At 40.9% G+C, this 21571-nt stretch overlaps 1 protein-coding gene across 1 annotated transcript in view; it reads right to left on the reverse strand.

The window, feature by feature from the left end:
* The window catches only part of txk (TXK tyrosine kinase), a 39496-nt gene that overhangs the window by 7304 nt on the left and 10621 nt on the right, over positions 1 to 21571 (reverse strand). The window contains exons 5-7 of the mRNA XM_046328505.1: positions 20076 to 20200; positions 19761 to 19835; positions 10260 to 10431 (exon numbers count right to left, since the gene is read on the reverse strand). Coding sequence (XP_046184461.1) covers positions 10260 to 10431; positions 19761 to 19835; positions 20076 to 20200 — 372 coding nt within the window. The remainder of the gene's footprint in view (positions 1 to 10259; positions 10432 to 19760; positions 19836 to 20075; positions 20201 to 21571) is intronic.

Genomic DNA, 21571 nt, shown 5'->3' on the forward strand with positions numbered 1-21571 from the left:
AAACAGTAGATGGAAACTAAATGGAAACTAAACAGTAGAGATGGAAACTAAATGGAAACTAAACAGTAGATGGAAACTAAATGGAAACTAAACAGTAGATGGAAACTAAATGGAAAAACAGTAGATGGAAACTAAACAGTAGATGGAAACTAAACAGTAGATGGAAACTAAACAGTAGATGGAAACTAAACAGTAGATGGAAACTAAACAGTAGATGGAAACTAAATGGAAACTAAACAGTAGATGGAAACTAAACAAGATGGAAACAGTAGATGGAAACTAAACAGTAGATGGAAACTAAACATGATGGAAACTAAATGGAAACTAAACAGTAGATGGAAACTAAACAGTAGATGGAAACTAAACAGTAGATGGAAACTAAATGGAAACTAAACAGTAGATAGATGGAAACTAAACAAGATGGAAACTAAACAGTAGATGGAAACTAAACAAATGGAAACTAAACAGTAGATGGAAACTAAATGGAAACTAAACAGTAGATGGAAACTAAACAGTAGATGGAAACTAAACAGTAGATGGAAACTAAACAGTAGATGGAAACTAGATGGAAACTAAATGGAAACTAAACAGATGGAAACTAAATGGAAACTAAACAGTAGATGGAAACTAAATGGAAACATGGAAACTAAATGGAAACTAAACAGTAGATGGAAACTAAATGGAAACTAAACAGTAGATGGAAACTAAACAGTAAATGGAAACTAAACAGTAGATGGAAACTAAACAGTAAATGGAAACTAAACAGTAGATGGAAACTAAACAGTAGATGGATGGAAACTAAACAGTAGATGGAAACTAAATGGAAACTAAACAGTAGATGGAAACTAAATGGAAACTAAACAGTAGATGGAAACTGGAAAAGATGGAAACTAAACAGTAGATGGAAACTAAATGGAAACTAAACAGTAGATGGAAACTAAACAGTAGATGGAAACTAAACAGTAGATGGAAACTAAACAGTAGATGGAAACTAGATGGAAACTAAACAGTAGATGGAAACTAAACAGTAGATGGAAACTAAACAGTAGATGGAAACTAAACAGTAGATGGAAACTAAACAGTAGATGGAAACTAGATGGAAACTAAATGGAAACTAAACAGTAGATGGAAACTAAATGGAAACTAAACAGTAGATGGAAACTAAACAGTAGATGGAAACTAAACAATGGAAACTAAACATAGATGGAAACTAAACATGGAAACTAAACAGTAGATGGAAACTAAACAGTAGATGGAAACTAGATGGAAACTAAACAGTAGATGGAAACTAAACAGTAGATGGAAACTAAACAGTAGATGGATGGAAACTAAACAGTAGATGGAAACTAAATGGAAACTAAACAGTAGATGGAAACAGTAAATGGAAACTAAAACAGTAGATGGAAACAGTAGATAGTAGATGGAAACTAAACAGTAGATGGAAACTAAACAGTAGATGGAAACTAAACAGTAGATGGAAACTAAACAAGATGGAAACAGTAGATGGAAACTAAGATGGAAACTAAACAGTAGATGGAAACTAAGATGGAAACTAAACAGTAGATGGAAACTAAACAGTAGATGGAAACTAAATAAACAGTAGATGGAAACTAAACAAATGGAAACTAAACAGTAGATGGAAACTAGATGGAAACTAAACAGTAGATGGATGGAAACTAAACAAGATGGAAACTAAACAGTAGATGGAAACTAAACAGTAGATAAACAGTAGATGGAAACTAAACAGTAGATGGAAACTAAATGGAAACTAAACAGTAGATGGAAACTAAACTAAACAGATAGATGGAAATGGAAACTAAACAGTAGATGGAAACTAAACAGTAGATGGAAACTAAACAGTAGATGGAAACTAAATGGAAACTAAACAGTAGATGGAAACTAAGATGGAAACTAAACAGATGGAAACTAAATGGAAACTAAACAGTAGATGGAAACTAAATGGAAACTAAACAGTAGATGGAAACTAAACAGTAGATGGAAACAGTAGATGGAAACTAAACAGTAGATGGAAACAGTAGATGGAAACAGTAGATGGAAACTAAACAAGATGGAAACTAAACAGTAGATGGAAACTAAACAGTAGATGGAAACTAAACAGGAAACTAAACTAAACAGTAGAGTAGATGGAAACTAAACAGTAGATGGAAACTAAACAGTAGATGGAAACAGTAGATGGAAACTAAACAGTAGATGGAAACTAAATAAACAGTAGATGGAAACTAAACAGTAGATGGAAACTAAACAGTAGATGGAAACTAAACAGTAGATGGAAACTAAACAGTAGATGGAAACTAAGATGGAAACTAAACAGTAGATGGAAACTAAATGGAAACTAAACAGTAGATGGAAACTAAACAGTAGATGGAAACTAAACAGTAGATGGAAACTAAACAGTAGATGGAAACTAAACAGTAGATGGAAACTAAAAGATGGAAACTAAACAGTAGATGGAAACTAAACAGTAGATGGAAACTAAATGGAAACTAAACAGTAGATGGAAACTAGATGGAAACTAAACAGTAGATGGAAACTAGTAATGGAAACTAAAGATGGAAACTAAACAGTAAATGGAAACTAAACAGTAGATGGAAACTAAACAGTAGATGGAAACTAAACAGTAGATGGAAACTAAACAGTAGATGGAAACTAAACAGTAGATGGAAACTAAACAGTAGATGGAAACTAAATGGAAACTAAACAGTAGATGGAAACTAAACAGTAGATGGAAACTAAACAGTAGATGGAAACTGGAAAACAGTAGATGGAAACTAAATGGAAACTAAACAGTAGATGGAAACTAAACAGTAGATGGAAACTAAATGGAAACTAAACAGTAGATGGAAACTAAACAGTAGATGGAAACTAAACAGTAGATGGAAACTAAATGGAAACTAAACAGTAGATGGAAACAGTAGATGGAAACTAAACAGTAGATGGAAACTAAATGGAAACTAAACAGTAGATGGAAACTAAATGGAAAAACTAAACAGTAGATGGAAACTAAACAGTAGATGGAAACTAAATGGAAACTAAACAGTAGATGGAAACTAGATGGAAACTAAACAGTAGATGGAAACTAAATGGAAACTAAACAGTAGATGGAAACTAGATGGAAACTAAACAGTAGATGGAAACTAAATGGAAACAGTAGATGGAAACTAAACAGTATGGAAATGGAAACTAAATGGAAACTAAACAGTAGATGGAAACTAAATGGAAACTAGTAGATGGAAACTAAACAGTAGATGGAAACTGGAAAAATGGAAACTAAACAGTAGATGGAAACTAAACAGTAGATGGAAACAGTAGATGGAAACTAAACAGTAGAGATGGAAACTAAACAGTAGAGTAGATGGAAACTAAACAGTAGATGGAAACTAAATGGAAACTAAACAGTAGATGGAAACTAAAAATGGAAACTAAACAGTAGATGGAAACTAAATGGAAACTAAACAGTAGATGGAAACTAAATGGAAACTAAACAGTAGATGGAAACTAAATGGAAACTAAACAGTAGATGGAAACTAGATGGAAACTAAAAAGTAGATGGAAACTAAACAGTAGATGGAAACTAAACAAATGGAAACTAAACAGTAGATGGATGGAAACTAAACAGTAGATGGAAACTAAACAAATGGAAACTAAACAGTAGATGGAAACTAAACAGTAGATGGAAACTAAAAATGGAAACTAGATGGAAACTAAACAGTAGATGGAAACTAAACAGTAGATGGAAACTAAACAGTAGATGGAAACTAGATGGAAACTAAAATAGATGGAAACTAAACAGTAGGAAACTAAACAGTAGATGGAAACTAAACAGTAGATGGAAACTAAACAGTAGATGGAAACTAAAAATGGAAACTAAACAGAAACTAAACAGTAGATGGAAACTAAACAGTAGATGGAAACTAAACAGTAGATGGAAACTAAACAGTAGAGATGGAAACTAAACAGTAGATGGAAACTAAACAAGATGGAAACTAAACAGTAGATGGAAACTAAATGGAAACTAAACAGTAGATGGAAACTAAATGGAAACTAAACAGTAGATGGAAACTAAACATGGAAACTAAACAGTAGATGGAAACTAAACAGTAGATGGAAACTAAATGGAAACTAAACAGTAGATGGAAACTAAACAGTAGATGGAAACTAGATGGAAACTAAACAGTAGATGGAAACTAAACAGTAGATGGAAACTAAACAGTAGATGGAAACTAAACAGTAGATGGATGGAAACTAAACAGTAGATGGAAACTAAACAGATAGATGGAAACTAAACAGTAGATGGAAACTAAACAGTAGATGGAAACTAAATGGAAAAACAGTAGATGGAAACTAAATGGAAACTAAACAGTAGATGGAAACTAACATGGAAACTAAACAGTAGATGGAAACTAAACAGTAAATGGAAACTAAACAGTAGAGATGGAAACTAAACAGTAGATGGAAACTAAACAGTAGATGGAAACTAAGATGGAAACTAAACAGTAGATGGAAACTAAACAGTAGATGGAAACTAAACAGTAGATGGAAACTAAAGATGATGGAAACTAAACAGTAGAGATGGAAACTAAACAGTAGATGGAAACTAAACAGTAGATGGAAACTAAACAGTAGATGGAAACTAAACAGTAGATGGAAACTAAACAGTAGATGGAAACTAAACAGTAGATGGAAACTAAACAGTAGATGGAAACTAAACAGTAGATGGTAGATGGAAACTAAACAGTAGATAAATGGAAACTAAACAGTAGATGGAAACTAAACAGTAGATGGAAACTAAACAGTAGATGGAAACTAGATGGAAACTAAACAGTAGAGATGGAAACTAAACAGTAGATGGAAACTAAACAGTAGATGGAAACTAAACAGTAGATGGATGGAAACTAAACAGTAGATGGAAACAGTAAACTAAACTAGATGGAAACTAAACAGTAGATGGAAACTAAACAGTAGATGGAAACTAAACAGTAGATGGAAACTAAATGGAAACTAAACAGTAGAGATGGAAACTAAACAGTAGATGGAAACTAAACAGTAGATGGAAACTAGTAGATGGAAACTAAACAGTAGATGGAAACTAAACATAGATGGAAACTAAACAGTAGATGGAAACTAAACAGTAGATGGAAACTAGATGGAAATGGAAACTAAACAGTAGATGGAAACTAAACAGTAGATGGAAACTAGATGGAAACTAAACAGTAGATGGAAACTAAACAAATGGAAACTAAACAGTAGATGGAAACTAAACAGTAGATGGAAACTAAACAAGATGGAAACTAAACTAAACTTGTAGATGGAAACTAGATGGAAACTAAACAGTAGATGGAAACTGTAGATGGAAACTAAACAGTAGATGGAAACTAAACAGTAGATGGAAACTAAACAGTAGATGGAAACTAGATGGAAACTAAACAGTAGATGGAAACTAAACAGTAGATGGAAACTAAACAGTAGATGGAAACTAAACAGTAGATGGAAACTAAACAGTAGATGAAACTAAACAGTAGATGGAAACTAAAGTAGATGGAAACTAGATGGAAACTAAACAGTAGATGGAAACTAAACAGTAGAGATGGAAACTAAACAGTAGATGGAAACTAAACAGTAGATGGAAACTAAACAGTAGATGGAGATGGAAACTAAACAGTAGATGGAAACTAAACAGTAGATGGAAACTAGATGGAAACTAAACAGTAGATGGAAACTAAATGGAAACTAAACAGTAGATGGTAGATGGAAACTAAAAGTAGATGGAAACTAGATGGAAACTAAACAGTAGATGGAAACTAAACAGTAGATGGAAACTAAATGGAAACTAAACAGTAGATGGAAACTAAACAGTAGATGGAAAGATGGAAACTAAACAGTAGATGGTAGATGGAAAAACTGGAAACTAAACAAGATGGAAACTAAACAGTAGATGGAAACTAAACAGTAGATGGAAACTAAACAGTAGATGGAAACTAAATGGAAACTAAACAGTAGATGGAAACTAAACAGTAGATGGAAACTAAATGGAAACTAAACAGTAGATGGAAACTAAACAGTAGATGGAAACTAAACAGTAGATGGAAACTAAACAGTAGAGTAGATGGAAACTAAACAGTAGATGGAAACTAAACAGTAGATGGAAACTAAACAGTAGATGGAAACTAAATAAACAGTAGATGGAAACTAAATGGAAACTAAACAGTAGATGGTAGATGGAAACTAAACAGTAGATGGAAACTAAACAGTAGATGGTAGATGGAAACTAAACAGTAGATGGAAACTAAACAGTAGATGGAAACTAAACAGTAGATGGAAACTAAATGGAAACTAAACAGTAGATGGAAACTAAATGGAAACTAAACAGTAGATGGAAACTAAAAGTAGATGGAAACTAAACAGTAGATGGAAACTAAACAGTAGATGGAAACTAAACAGTAGATGGAAACTAAACAGTAGATGGAAACTAAACAGTAGATGGAAACTAAATGGAAACTAAACAGTAGATGGAAACTAGATGGAAACTAAACAGTAGATGGAAACTAAATGGAAACTAAACAGTAGATGGAAACTAGATGGAAACTAAACAGTAGATGGAAACTAAACAGTAGATGGAAACTAAATGGAAACTAAATGGAAACTAAACAGTAGATGGATGGAAACTAAACAGTAGATGGAAACTAAACATGGAAACTAAACAGTAGATGGAAACTAAATGGAAACTGGAAACTAAACAGTAGATGGAAACTAAATGGAAACTAAACAGTAGATGGAAACTAAATGGAAACTAAACAGTAGATGGAAACTAGATGGAAACTAAACAGTAGATGGAAACTAGATGGAAACTAAACAGTAGATGGAAACTAAATGGAAACTAAACAGTAGATGGAAACTAAATGGAAACTAAACAGTAGATGGAAACTAAATGGAAACTAAACAGTAGATGGAAACTAAAAGTAGATGGAAACTAAACAGTAGATGGAAACTAAACAGTAGATGGAAACTAAACAGTAAATGGAAACTAAACAGTAGATGGTAGATGGAAACTAAACAGTAGATGGAAACTAAATGGAAACTAAACAGTAGATGGAAACAGTAGATAAATGGAAACTAAACAGTAGATGGAAACTAAACAGTAGATGGAAACTAAACAGTAGATGGAAACTAAATGGAAACTAAACAGTAGATGGAAACTAAACAGTAGATGGAAACTAAACAGTAGATGGAAACTAGATGGAAACTAAACAGTAGATGGAAACTAAATGGAAACTAAACAGTAGATAAACTAGATGGTAAATGGAAACTAAGATGGAAACTAAACAGATAAATGGAAACTAAACAGTAGATGGAAACTAAATGGAAACTAAACAGTAGAGATGGAAACTAAACAGTAGATGGAAACTAATGGAAACTAAACAGTAGATGGAAACTAAACAGTAGATGGAAACTAAATGGAAACTAAACAGTAGATGGAAACTAAACAGTAGATGGAAACTAAACAGTAGATGGAAACTAAACAGTAGATGGAAACTAAACAGTAGAGATGGAAACTAAACAGTAGATGGAAACTAAACAGTAGATGGAAACTAGATGGAAACTAAACAGTAGATGGAAACTAAACAGTAGATGGAAACTAAACAGTAGATGGAAACTAAACAGTAGATGGAAACTAAATGGAAACTAAACAGTAGATGGAAACTAAACAGTAGATGGAAACTAGATGGAAACTAAACAGTAGATGGAAACTAAACAGGAAAGTAGATGGAAACTAAACAGTAGATGGAAACTAAACAGTAGATGGAAACTAAATGGAAACTAAACAGTAGATGGAAACTAAACAGTAGATGGAAACTAAACAGTAGATGGAAACTAAACAGTAGATGGAAACTAAACAGGAAGATGGAAACTAGATGGAAACTAAACAAATGGAAACTAAACAGTAGAGAAACTAGATGGAAACTAAACAGTAGATGGAAACTAAACAGTAGATGGAAACTAAACAGTAGATGGAAACTAAACAGTAGATGGAAACTAAACAGTAGATGGAAACTAAACAGTAGATGGAAACTAAGATGGAAACTAAACAGTAGATGGAAACTAGATGGAAACTAAACAGTAGATGGTAGATGGAACAACTAAATGGAAACTAAACAGTAGATGGAAAAACAGTAGATGGAAACTAAACAGTAGATGGAAACTAAACAGTAGATGGAAACTAAACAGTAGATGGAAACTAAACAGTAGATGGAAACTAGATGGAAACTAAACAGTAGATGGAAACTAGATGGAAACTAAACAGTAGATGGAAACTAAACAGTAGATGGAAACTAAATGGAAACTAAACAGTAGATGGAAACTAAATGGAAACTAAACAGTAGATGGAAACTAAACAGTAGATGGAAACTAAACAGTAGAGATGGAAACTAAACAGTAGAGATGGAAACTAAACAGTAGATGGATGGAAACTAAACAGTAGATGGAAACTAAATGGAAACTAAACAGTAGATGGAAACTAAATGGAAACTAAACAGTAGATGGAAACTAAATGGAAACTAAACATGGTAGATGGAAACTAAACAGTAGATGGATGGAAACTAAACAGTAGATGGAAACTAAATGGAAACTAAACAGTAGATGGAAACTAAATGGAAACAGTAGATGGAAACTAAACAGTAGATGAAACTAAATGGAAACTAAACAGTAGATGGAAACTAAACAGTAGATGGAAACTAAATGGAAACTAAACAGTAGATGGAAACTAGATGGAAACTAAACAGTAGATGGAAAAATGGAAACTAAACAGTAGATGGAAACTAAACAGTAGATGGAAACTAAACAGTAGATGGAAACTAAACAGTAGATGGAAACTAAACAGTAGATGGAAACTAAACAGTAGATGGAAACTAAACAGTAGATGGAAACTAAACAGTAGATGGAAACTAAATGGAAACTAAACAGTAGATGGAAACTAAACAGTAGATGGAAACTAGATGGAAACTAAACAGTAGAGAAACTAAACAGTAGATGGAAACTAAACAGTAGATGGAAACTAGATGGAAACTAAACAGTAGATGGAAACTAAACAGTAGATGGAAACTAAACAGAAACTAGATGGAAACTAAACAGTAGATGGAAACTAAATGGAAACTAAACAGTAGATGGAAACTAAACAGTAGATGGAAACTAAACAGTAGATGGTAGATGGAAACTAAACAGTAGATGGAAACTAAACAGTAGATGGAAACTAAACAGTAGATGGAAACTAAACAGTAGATGGAAACTAAACAGTAGATGGATGGAAACTAAACAGTAGATGGATGGAAACTAAACAGTAGATGGAAACTAAAAATGGAAACTAAACAGTAGATGGAAACTAAACAGTAGATGGAAACTAAACAGTAGATGGAAACTAAACAGTAGATAAACAGTAAACAGATGGAAACTAAATGGAAACTAAACAGTAGATGGAAACTAAAAATGGAAACTAAACAGTAGATGGAAACAGTAAATGGAAACTAAATGGAAACTAAACAAATGGAAACTAAACAGTAGATGGAAACTAAATGGAAACTAAACAGTAGATGGAAACTAAATGGAAACTAAAAACTAGATGGAAACTAAACAGTAGATGAAACGTGAAATTAGAGATGGTGTGTGTGTGTGTGTGTGTGTGTGTGTGTGTGTGTGTGTGTGTGTGTGTGTGTGTGTGTGTGTGTGTGTGTGTGTGTGTGTGTGTGTGTGTGTGTGTGTGTGTGTGTGTGTGTGTGTGTGTGTGTGTGTGTGTGTGTGTTTAGACCAGAGATGTGGGGGTGTGACAATGATAGCATATCACACACCACTCTTAGCCTGTTCCCAGCTCCGAGGCCACTCTCTTTATCAGTGTTTGTGTTTATCAGTGTCTGTGTGTTTGTGTCTTTAACAGTGTGTGTGTGTGTGTGTCTCTCTGTCTCTGTACGTGTGTGTGTGTCTTTATCAGTGTGTGTGTGTCTTTATCAGTGTGTGTGTGTGTGTGTGTGTGTGTGTGTGTGTGTGTGTGTGTGTGTGTGTGTGTGTGTGTGTGTGTGTGTGTGTGTGTGTGTGTGTGTGTGTGTGTGTGTGTGTGTGTGTGTGTGTGTGTGTGTGTGTGTGTGTGTGTGTGTGTGTGTGTGTGTGTGTGTGTGTGTGTGTGTGTGTGTGTGTGTGTGTGTGTGTGTGTGTGTGTGTGTGTGTGTGTGTGGTGTTACACATGTTCTACTCACATCATAATCTTAGCCTCCTCTATGAAGTCTTCTTCGTGCATGGCTCCCTCGTTGATTGTTTTAATGGCCACCTTACACAGAGCTCTCCATTTCCCCAGCCTCACCAACCCAAACTGACCACAACCCAGCTCCTTCATTACAGTCAACTCACTAGGGTCAATCTCCCATTTCTCTACAAGGAGGGATTGAGAGAGGGAGAGGGAGAAAGAGTGACAGATCTAGGTTTACATCATTTTTTTTTAAATTTAAAAAACATTTTATTTCACCTTTATTTAACCAGGTAGGCTAGTTGAGAACAAGTTCTCATTTACAACTGCGACCTGGCCAAGATAAAGCAAAGCAGTTCGACACAAACAACAACACAGAGTTACACATGGAGTAAAACAAACATACAGTCACAATAGAAAAGTCTATATACAGTGAGTGCAGATGAGGTAAGATAAGGGAGTTAAGGCAATAAATAGGCCATGGTGGCGAAGTAATTACAATATAGAAATTAACTCTGGAGTGACAGATGTGCAGATGAGGATGTGCAAGTTGAGATACTGGGGTGCAAAGGTGCAAAAAAATACATAACAATATGGGAATGAGGTAGTTGGATGGGCTATTGACAGATGGGCTATTGACAGATGGGCTATTGACAGATGGGCTATTGACAGATGGGCTATTGACAGATGGGCTATTTACAGATGGGCTGTTTACAGATGGGCTGTTTACAGATGTGATGTTTACAGATGGGCTATTTACAGATGGGCTGTTTACAGATGGGCTGTTTACAGATGGAATGTTTACAGATGGATGTTTACAGATGGGTTGTTTACAGATGGGTAGTTTACAGATGGGATGTTTACAGATGGGATGTTTACAGATGGGATGTTTGCAAATGGGCTGTTTGCAGATGGGCTGTTTACAGATGGGCTATTTACAGATGGGATATTTACAGACGGGATATTTACAGATGGGCTATTTACAGATGGGGAATTTACAGATGGGCTGTTTACAGATGGGCTGTTTACAAATGGGCTATTTACAGATGGGCTATTTACAGATGGGATGTTTACAGATGGGCTGTTTACTGATGGGCTATTTACTGATGGGCTGTTTACAGGTGCTCTGACAGCTGGTGCTTAAAGTTAGTGAGGGAGATATGAGTCTCCAGCTTCAGTGATTTTTGCAATTTGTTCCAGTCATTGGCAGCAGAGAAAGGCGGCCAAATGAGGAGTTGGCTTTGGGCGTGACCAGTGAAATATACCTGCTGGAGCGCGTGCTGGACAGGGCAGGATGGATATAAGTCTGTAACAGTTTGGGTCTAGAGTGTCGCCCCATTTGAAGAGGGGGATGACCGCGGCAGCTTTTCAATCTTTGGGGATCTCAGACGATATGAAAGAGAGGTTGAACAGGCTCACCAGACGCTAACCAGACTCTAAGCAGACCCTAACCAGACTCTAACCAGACCCTAAACCGACCACAACCCGACCCTACCCAGACCCTACCGAGACCCTATCCAGACCCTACCCAGACCCTAACCAGACCCTAACCAGACCCCCACCAGACCCAGACCCTAACCAGACCCTAACCAGATTCTAACCAGACCCTAACCAGACCATAACCAGACTCTAACCAGACCCTAACCAGACCATAACCAGACTCTAACCAGACCCTAACCAGACCATAACCAGACTCTAACCAGACCCGTACCAGACCCGTACCAGACGCTAACCAGAACCACACAAGACCCTAACCAGACGCTAACCAGACTCTAACCAGATTCTAACCAGACCATAACCAGACTCTAACCAGACCCTAACCAGACCATAACCAGACCATAACCAGACTCTAACCAGACCCGTACCAGACCCGTACCAGACGCTAACCAGAACCACACAAGACCCTAACCAGACGCTAACCAGACTCTAACCAGACCCTAACCAGACCCTCCCAGACCCTAACCAGACTCTAACCAGTCCCTAACCAGATTCTAACCAGAACCTAACCAGACCCTAACCAGACCCTAACCAGACTCTAACCAGACCCTAACCAGACCCTAACCCAAATCTAACCAGACCCCCACCAGACCCTAACCAGACCCAGACCCTAACCAGAACCGCACCAGACCCTGACCCGCACCAGACCCTAACCAGACCCTAACCCCCAGCAGACCCTAACCAGACTCTAACCAGACCCTAACCAGACCCGCACCAGACCCTAACCAGACGCTAACCCCCACCAGACCCTAACCAGACCCTAACCAGACTCTAGCCAGACCCTAACCAGACTCTAACCAGACTCTAACCACCACCAGACCCGTACCAGACCCTAACCAGACCCTAACCAGACTCTAACCAGAACCACACAAGACCCTAACCAGACCCTAACCAGACCCTAACCAGACTCTAACCAGACCATAACCAGACTCTAACCAGACCCTAACCAGACCTGCACCAGACCCTAACCAGACCCTAACCAGACCATAACCAGACTCTAACCAGACCCTAACCAGACCCTACCCAGACCCTAACCAGACTCTAACCAGACCCTAACCCGAATCTAACCAGACCCTAACCAGACCCAGACCCTAACCAGAACCGCACCAGACCCTAACCAGGCTCTAACCAGACCCTAACCCCCAGCAGACCCTAACCAGACTCTAACCAGACCCTAACCAGACCCTAACCAGACCCTAACCAGATTCTAACCAGAACCTAACCAGACCCTAACCAGACTCTAACCAGACCCTAACCCAAATCTAACCAGACCCTAACCAGACCCCCACCAGACCCTAACCAGACCCAGACCCTAACCAGAACCGCACCAGACCCTGACCCGCACCAGACCCTAACCAGACTCTAACCAGACCCTAACCCCCAGCAGACCCTAACCAGACTCTAACCAGACCCTAACCAGACCCGCTCCAGACCCTAACCAGACGCTAACCCCCACCAGACCCTAGCCAGACCCTAACCAGACCCTAACCAGACTCTAGCCAGACCCTAACCAGACTCTAACCAGACTCTAAACAGACCCTAACCCCCACCAGACCCTAACCAGACCCTAACCAGACTCTAACCAGACCCTAACCAGACCCGTACCAGACCCGTACCAGACCCGTACCAGACCTGTACCAGACCCGTACCAGACCCTAACCAGACCCTAACCAGACGCTAACCAGAACCACACAAGACCCTAACCAGACGCTAACCAGACTCTAACCAGACCCTAACCAGAACCGCACCAGACCCTGACCCGCACCAGACTCTAACCAGACTCTAACCAGACCCTAACCAGACCCTAACCAGACTCTAACCAGACTCTAACCAGACCCTAACCAGACCCTAACCAGACCCTAACCAGACCCTCCCAGACCCTAACCAGACCCTAACCAGACTCAAACCAGACCCTAACCAGACCCTAACCAGATTCTAACCAGAACCTAACCAGACTCTAACCAGACCCTAACCAGACCCTAACCCAAATCTAACCAGACCCTAACCAGACCCCCACCAGACCCTAACCAGACCCAGACCCTAACCAGAACCGCACCAGACCCTGACCCGCACCAGACCCTAACCAGACTCTAACCAGACCCTAACCCCCAGCAGACCCTAACCAGACTCTAACCAGACCCTAACCAGACCCGCACCAGACCCTAACCAGACGCTAACCCCCACCAGACCCTAACCAGACCCTAACCAGACCCTAACCAGACCCTAACCAGACTCTAGCCAGACCCTAACCAGACTCTAGCCAGACCCTAACCAGACTCTAACCAGACTCTAAACAGACCCTAACCCCCACCAGACCCTAACCAGACCCTAACCAGACTCTAACCAGACCCTAACCAGACCCTAACCAGACCCTAACCAGACCCTAACCAGACTCTAACCAGAACCACACAAGACCCTAACCAGACGCTAACCAGACTCTAACAAGACCCTAACCAGAACCGCACCAGACCCAGACCCTAACCCCCAGCAGACCCTAACCAGACTCTAACCAGACCCTAACCCCCAGCAGACCCTAACCAGACTCTAACCAGACCCTAACCAGACCCTAACCAGACTCTAACCAGACCCTAACCAGACCCTACCCAGACCCTTACCAGACCCTCCCAGACCCTAACCAGACCCTAACCAGACTCAAACCAGACCCTAACCAGACTCTAGCCAGACCCTAACCAGACTCTAGCCAGACCCTAACCAGACTCTAACCAGACTCTAAACAGACCCTAACCCCCACCAGACCCTAACCAGACCCTAACCAGACTCTAACCAGACCCTAACCAGACCCTAACCAGACCCGTACCAGACCCTAACCAGACCCTAACCAGACTCTAACCAGAACCACACAAGACCCTAACCAGACGCTAACCAGACTCTAACAAGACCCTAACCAGAACCGCACCAGACCCAGACCCTAACCCCCAGCAGACCCTAACCAGACTCTAACCAGACCCTAACCCCCAGCAGACCCTAACCAGACTCTAACCAGACCCTAACCAGACCCTAACCAGACTCTAACCAGACCCTAACCAGACCCTACCCAGACCCTAACCAGACCCTCCCAGACCCTAACCAGACCCTAACCAGACTCAAACCAGACCCTAACCAGACTCTAGCCAGACCCTAACCAGACTCTAGCCAGACCCTAACCAGACTCTAACCAGACTCTAAACAGACCCTAACCCCCACCAGACCCTAACCAGACCCTAACCAGACTCTAACCAGACCCTAACCAGACCCTAACCAGACCCGTACCAGACCCTAACCAGACCCTAACCAGACTCTAACCAGAACCACACAAGACCCTAACAAGACCCTAACCAGAACCGCACCAGACCCAGACCCTAACCCCCAGCAGACCCTAACCAGACTCTAACCAGACCCTAACCCCCAGCAGACCCTAACCAGACTCTAACCAGACCCTAACCAGACCCTAACCAGACTCTAACCAGACCCTAACCAGACCCTACCCAGACCCTAACCAGACCCTCCCAGACCCTAACCAGACCCTAACCAGACTCAAACCAGACCCTAACCAGACCCTAACCAGATTCTAACCAGAACCTAACCAGACCCTAACCAGACTCTAACCAGACCCTAACCAGACCCTAACCCAAATCTAACCAGACCCTAACCAGACCCCCACCAGACCCTAACCAGACCCAGACCCTAACCAGAACCGCACCAGACCCTGACCCGCACCAGACCCTAACCAGACTCTAACCAGACCCTAACCCCCAGCAGACCCTAACCAGACTCTAACCAGACCCTAACCAGACCCGCACCAGACCCTAACCAGACGCTAACCCCCACCAGACCCTAGCTAGACCCTAACCAGACCCTAACCAGACTCTAGCCAGACCCGTACCAGACTCTAACCAGACTCTAAACAGACTCTAAACAGACCCTAACCAGACTCTAACCAGACTCTAAACAGACCCTAACCAGACTCTACACAGACTCTAAACAGACCCTAACCCCCACCAGACCCCAACCAGACCCTAACCAGACTCTAACCAGACCCTAACCAGACCCTAACCAGACCCTAACCAGACCCGTACCAGACCCTAACCAGAACCACACAAGACCCTAACCAGACGCTAACCAGACTCTAACCAGACCCTAACCAGAACCGCACCAGACCCTGACCCGCACCAGACTCTAACCAGACTCTAACCAGATCCTAACCTGACCCTAACCAGACCCTACCCAGACCCTACCCAGACCCTCCCAGACCCTAACCAGACCCTAACCAGACTCAAACCAGACCCTAACCAGACTCAAACCAGACCCTAACCAGACTCAAACCAGACCCTAACCAGATTCTAACCAGAACCTAACCAGACCCTAACCAGACCCTAACCAGACTCTAACCAGACTCTAACCAGACTCTAACCAGAACCTAACCAGACCCTAACCAGACCCTAACCAGACTCTAACCAGACCCTAACCAGACCCTAACCAGACACTAACCAGACACTAATCAGACCCTAACCAGACACTAACCAGACCCTAACCAGACACTAACCAGACCCTAACTCCCACCAGACCCTAACCAGACTCTAACCCCCACCACACCTGACCCGCTAATATAGAAAATGCCTGTTGGCTACAGTCAGAGATGACGGAGCGATTTTTTGACAGGGGGTGCAGGATTTAGTTTTGCCTAAAGATATATTTCTGCTTATAATTTCTGACACTTTGGTAGGCTATTTGTTAGTCAACTTGTCTATAATTAGATACATGCAGATTCCCTGCTGTTATATTTTACCCTAGAATACTAAATTAACTATTGCTCAAGATCACTTCCTGAGTCAAGATCACTTCCTGAGTCAATATCACTACCTGAGTCAAGATCACTTCCTGAGTCAAGATCACTTCCTGATTCAAAATGCAAGCCCAGATCTACCGCTCTGATGTTTTAAAAACATGACTTCATAAAAGTAAGCCTATGCAACATGAACCAATTAAAAACCGTTCTGTAACGATGAGGTTTGTGCAGGTGGGCATTAGGCCCAATACATTATCACCTCATAGTGGCTATGCTCAGTGGGCATTAGGCCCAATACATTATCACCTCATAGTGGCTATGTTCAGGAGGCATTAGGCCCAATACATTATCACCTCATAGTGGCTATGTTCAGGAGGCATTAGACCCAATACATTATCACCTCATAGTGACTATGTTCAGGAGGCATTAGACCCAATACATTATCACCTCATAGTGACTATGTTCAGGAGGCATTAGACCCAATACATTATCACCTCATATTGGCTGTGCTCAGTTGGCATTAGGCCCAATACATTATGGCTGAATCAAGTGCACCTACCACCAACAGAACTAGCGCTGCTGAATCAAGTGCACCTATCACCAACAGAACTAGGGCTGCTGAATCAAGTGCACCTATCACCAACAGAACTAGCGCTGCTGAATCAAGTGCACCTACCGCCAACAGAACTAGGGCTGCTGAATCAAGTGCACCTATCGCATCAGCACTAGGGCTGCTGAATCAGCAGCTGTTATGATGCTGATAACCACAGGACCTTTACAGACGGTCCCTAACTGTGGTTGAACTACTATCAGCTGTTATGATGCTGATAAACACAGGACCTTTACAGACGGTCCCTAACTGTGGTTGAACTACTATCAGCTGTTATGATGCTGATAACCACAGGACCTTTACAGACGGTCCCTAACTGTGGTTGAACTACTATCAGCTGTTATGATGCTGATAAACACAGGACCTTTACAGACGGTCCCTAACTGTGGTTGAACTACTATCAGCTGTTATGATGCTGATAAACACAGGACCTTTACAGACGGTCCCTAACTGTGGTTGAACTACTATCAGCTGTTATGATGCTGATAAACACAGCACCTCTACAGACAGTACCTAACTGCTCATTCTCATTCTCTCAAGATGCTGAAAGAAATTAATCATATTTCTCCACTCCTGTTCCAGTCAAAATGTTGACTACATTTGGTGTTTAAGTTTACTGCAATAAATTAAGTTAATATTAAGGCTATGTGAGAGGTTATAGACCCTACAGTAAGGCTATGAGAGGTTATAGACCTTACAGTAAGGCTATGAGAGGTTATAAACCCTACAGTAATGCTATGAGAGGTTATAGACCCTACAGTAAAGTTATGAGAGGTTATAGACCCTACAGTAAAGTTATGAGAGGTTATAGACCCTACAGTAAAGTTATGAGAGGTTATAGACCCTACAGTAAGGCTATGAGAGGTTATAGACCCTACAGTAAGGCTATGGGAGGTTATAGACCCTACAGTAAGACTATGAGAGGTTATAGACCCTACAGTAAGACTATGAGAGGTTATAGACCCTACAGTAAGGCTATGAGAGGTTATAGACCCTACAGTAAGGCTATGAGAGGTTATAGACCCTACAGTAAGGCTATGGGAGGTTATAGACCCTACATTAAGGCTATGAGAGGTTATACACCCCACAGTAAGGTTATGGGAGGTTATATATCCTACAGTAAGGTTATGAGAGGTTATAGACCCTACAGTAAGGCTATGGGAGGTTATAGACCCTACATTAAGGCTATGTGAGAGGTTATAGACCCTACAGTCAGTGTCCAGATTTCAGTTTCTGTTTATTTTCAACTATCCACTTCACAGCTTTTCTCTTATTGAATTTAACTCCGACATCCTTTTAGGAATAACGTAAACTTTTTCTGCCAGTTCCCAAAAGCGTGTAAGCTATTAGCGTGTAGGCTATTAGCGTGTAGGCTATTAGCGTGTAGGCGATTAGTGTGTAAGCAATTAGCCTGTAGGCTATTAGTGTATAAGTGTTTAGCGTGTAGGCTATTAACGTGTAAGCATTTAGCCTGTAGGCTATTAGCGTGTAGGCTATTAACGTGTAAGCAATTAGCGTGTAGGTGATTAGCGCGTAGGCGATTCGCGCATAGGCTATTAGCGCGTATGCAATTAGCGTGTAGGCGATTAGCACGATTAGCTTAGCTTAAAAAGAATGAAAGAAAAACCTCAGTGTCGCCTACTGATACTGTTGCACAATAATTATACATTTATGGATTTGTTATTTATTTCTCTTTATTCAATCCTGCTCTTCATCCAGAAAACATTACATGACCCTAAACCCACCCGGACTGGTGGGTGTGTTTTAACGTGTGTGTGTGTGTTTTAGAGTGTGTGTGTGTTTTAGAGTGTGTGTGTGTGTGTTTTAACGTGTGTGTGTGTGTGTGTTTTAACGTGTGTGTGTGTGTGTGTTTTAGAGTGTGTGTGTGTGTGTGTGTGTTTTAGAGTGTGTGTGTTTTAGTGTGTGTGTGTGTTTTAGTGTGTGTGTGTGTTTTAGTGTGTGTGTGTGTTTTAGTGTGTGTGTGTGTTTTAGTGTGTGTGTGTGTGTGTGTGTGTGTGTGTGTGTGTGTGTGTGTGTGTGTGTGTGTGTGTGTGTGTGTGTGTGTGTGTGTGTGTGTGTGTGTGTGTGTGTTGTGTGTGTGTGTGTGTGTGTGTTTTAGAGTGTGTGTGTGTGTGTGTTTGTGTGTGTGTGTGTGTGTAGTGTGTGTGTGTGTGTGTTTTAGAGTGTGTGTGTGTGTTTTAGAGTGTGTGTATGTGTGTGTTTTAGAGTGTGTGTGTGTGTGTGTTTTAGAGTGTGTGTGTGTTTTAGAGTGTGTGTGTGTTTTAGAGTGTGTGTGTGTGTTTTAGAGTGTGTGAGTGTGTTTTAGAGTGTGTGAGTGTGTATTAGAGTGTGTGAGTGTGTGAGTGTGCTTTAGAGTGTGTGAGTGTGCTTTAGAGTGCGTGTGTGTGTTTTAGAGTGTGTGAGTGTGCTTTAGAGTGCGTGTGTGTGTTTTAGAGTGTGTGAGTGTGCTTTAGAGTGCGTGTGTGTGTTTTAGAGTGTGTGAGTGTGCTTTAGAGTGCGTGTGTGTGTTTTAGAGTGTGTGAGTGTGTTTTATAGTGTGTTTGTGTGTGTGAGTGTGTTTTAGAGTGTGTGAGTGTGTTTCAGAGTGTGTGTTGACTGACCTGAGCTGAAGCCTGGTGTAGCAGGGACACATCTGCCCATAGGTCCTACTGCATACCTTAACCTGGTCACCAGACCTGCACACACAGAGGGCGAGAGGGAGTGTGTGTCTGTGTCTGTGTCTGTGTCTGTGTGTGTGTGTGTGTGTGTGTCTGTGTCTGTGTGTGTGTGTGTGTGTGTGTGTGTGTGTGTGTGTGTGTGTGTGTGTGTGTGTGTGTGTGTGTGTGTGTGTCTGTGTGTCTGTGTGTCTGTGTGTGTGTGTGTGTGTGTGTGTGTGTGTGTGTGTGTGTGTGTGTGTGTGTGTGTGTGTGCGCTACCTGCGGCATTGTGGTTGTGGTACTCTATGAGTTCAGGTATTGAGGTGAAGATGTGCTTCTCACAAAGATAGAAGCTTCCAGAATCATTGAGCTTTATCTGGTAGTGTCTGATACCACCATTTATACTAAGGGGAGAGAGTGGAGCAAAGAGAGTGGGAGAGAGAGAGAGAGTGGGAGAGAGAGAGAGACAGAGAGGGAGAGAGAGAGAGAGAGAGAGAGAGAGAGAGAGAGAGAGAGAGAGAGAGAGAGAGAGAGAGAGAGAGAGAGAGAGAGAGAGGAGAGAGAGAGAGAGGAGAGAGGAGAGAGAGAGAGAGAGGGAGAGAGAGAGAGAGGGGGATGGATGGATGGAGAGAGAGAGAGAGAGAGACAGCAGAGCAGAGGTCACGATCAGATGAGCTCCTGCATTTTTCAGCATTTTCTTAAAAAAACAGATTAGGAGTTAAATAAACTTGGATTTTTTTGTCAGGAACACACACTGGATTCTACCCTCTACAACATAACCCCCACTTCAAATCAAACCTTAAAACCTACAACCTGATTTTGGACGGAATTTCGGAATCACCTGGAAGGTTCACAACTACCAAGGATTTATTACTCTATACAGCAAATTCTCTGGAAAACAACAGAAACCTGAGAACACCATCCAACCTGGAACTGAGTGAGTAATGTTTAGTCTGACATTATATTGGGGCGGCAGGGTAGCCTAGTGTTTAGAGTGTTGGACTAGTAACCGGAAGGTTGCAAGTTCAAACCCCCGAGCTGACAAGGTACAAATCTGTCGTTCTGCCCCTGAACAGGCAGTTAACCCACTGTTCCTAGGCCGTCATTGAAAATACGAATTTGTTCTTAACTGACTTGCCTGGTTAAATAAAGGTCAAATAAAAAATAAAAATAAACAAAAGCCAAGAAGAAAAATACACACCATTACTTTATAAGGACTGAATGCTAACATAATTCTGCCAAGCCTGATTGATACAGCTTCAACTAGCACTGACGTGTCACGTGAGAGGTGTCAAAGCCCATTAGCCCAACAATGGCAGGAGAGCCACACAGTCTACCCCAACCAAATGGAGAGGCCTTAGAAGCTCCCTCCCGCTGTTCAGAGGTAATTCAAATACAGTACCTTGTGCATGTAAAGAATGATAAGGCAACAAAAGATCACAAAATGAAGCTCCTTATGGAAAATCAAGAGACACTTTTTGCTGACTATTACAAAAATGGGAACATCAGCAACCTTATCTTCCACACAAACCATCCCCTGGCATGGCACAGTGCTATATTAGCACACTACCCCTTTGTTAAGAGAGCGGGGGTTAACGAGGGATGGATAAGGATACTAGACAACGAGGACTCTGAGTCAAGTAATATAAATATCTATAAGTCCGGAACAGTAATGGTACAGGGCAACACCAAACAGTTTCAGATGGACTTTCACCAAATTAAAGAATTAGCCCAGAAGGAGAAGCTCTCCCTTGATAAAGACACCCCCACCCCGA

This window comes from Oncorhynchus gorbuscha, linkage group LG25 (genome assembly GCF_021184085.1).
Source record: "Oncorhynchus gorbuscha isolate QuinsamMale2020 ecotype Even-year linkage group LG25, OgorEven_v1.0, whole genome shotgun sequence".
Classification (NCBI taxonomy): domain Eukaryota; kingdom Metazoa; phylum Chordata; class Actinopteri; order Salmoniformes; family Salmonidae; genus Oncorhynchus; species Oncorhynchus gorbuscha.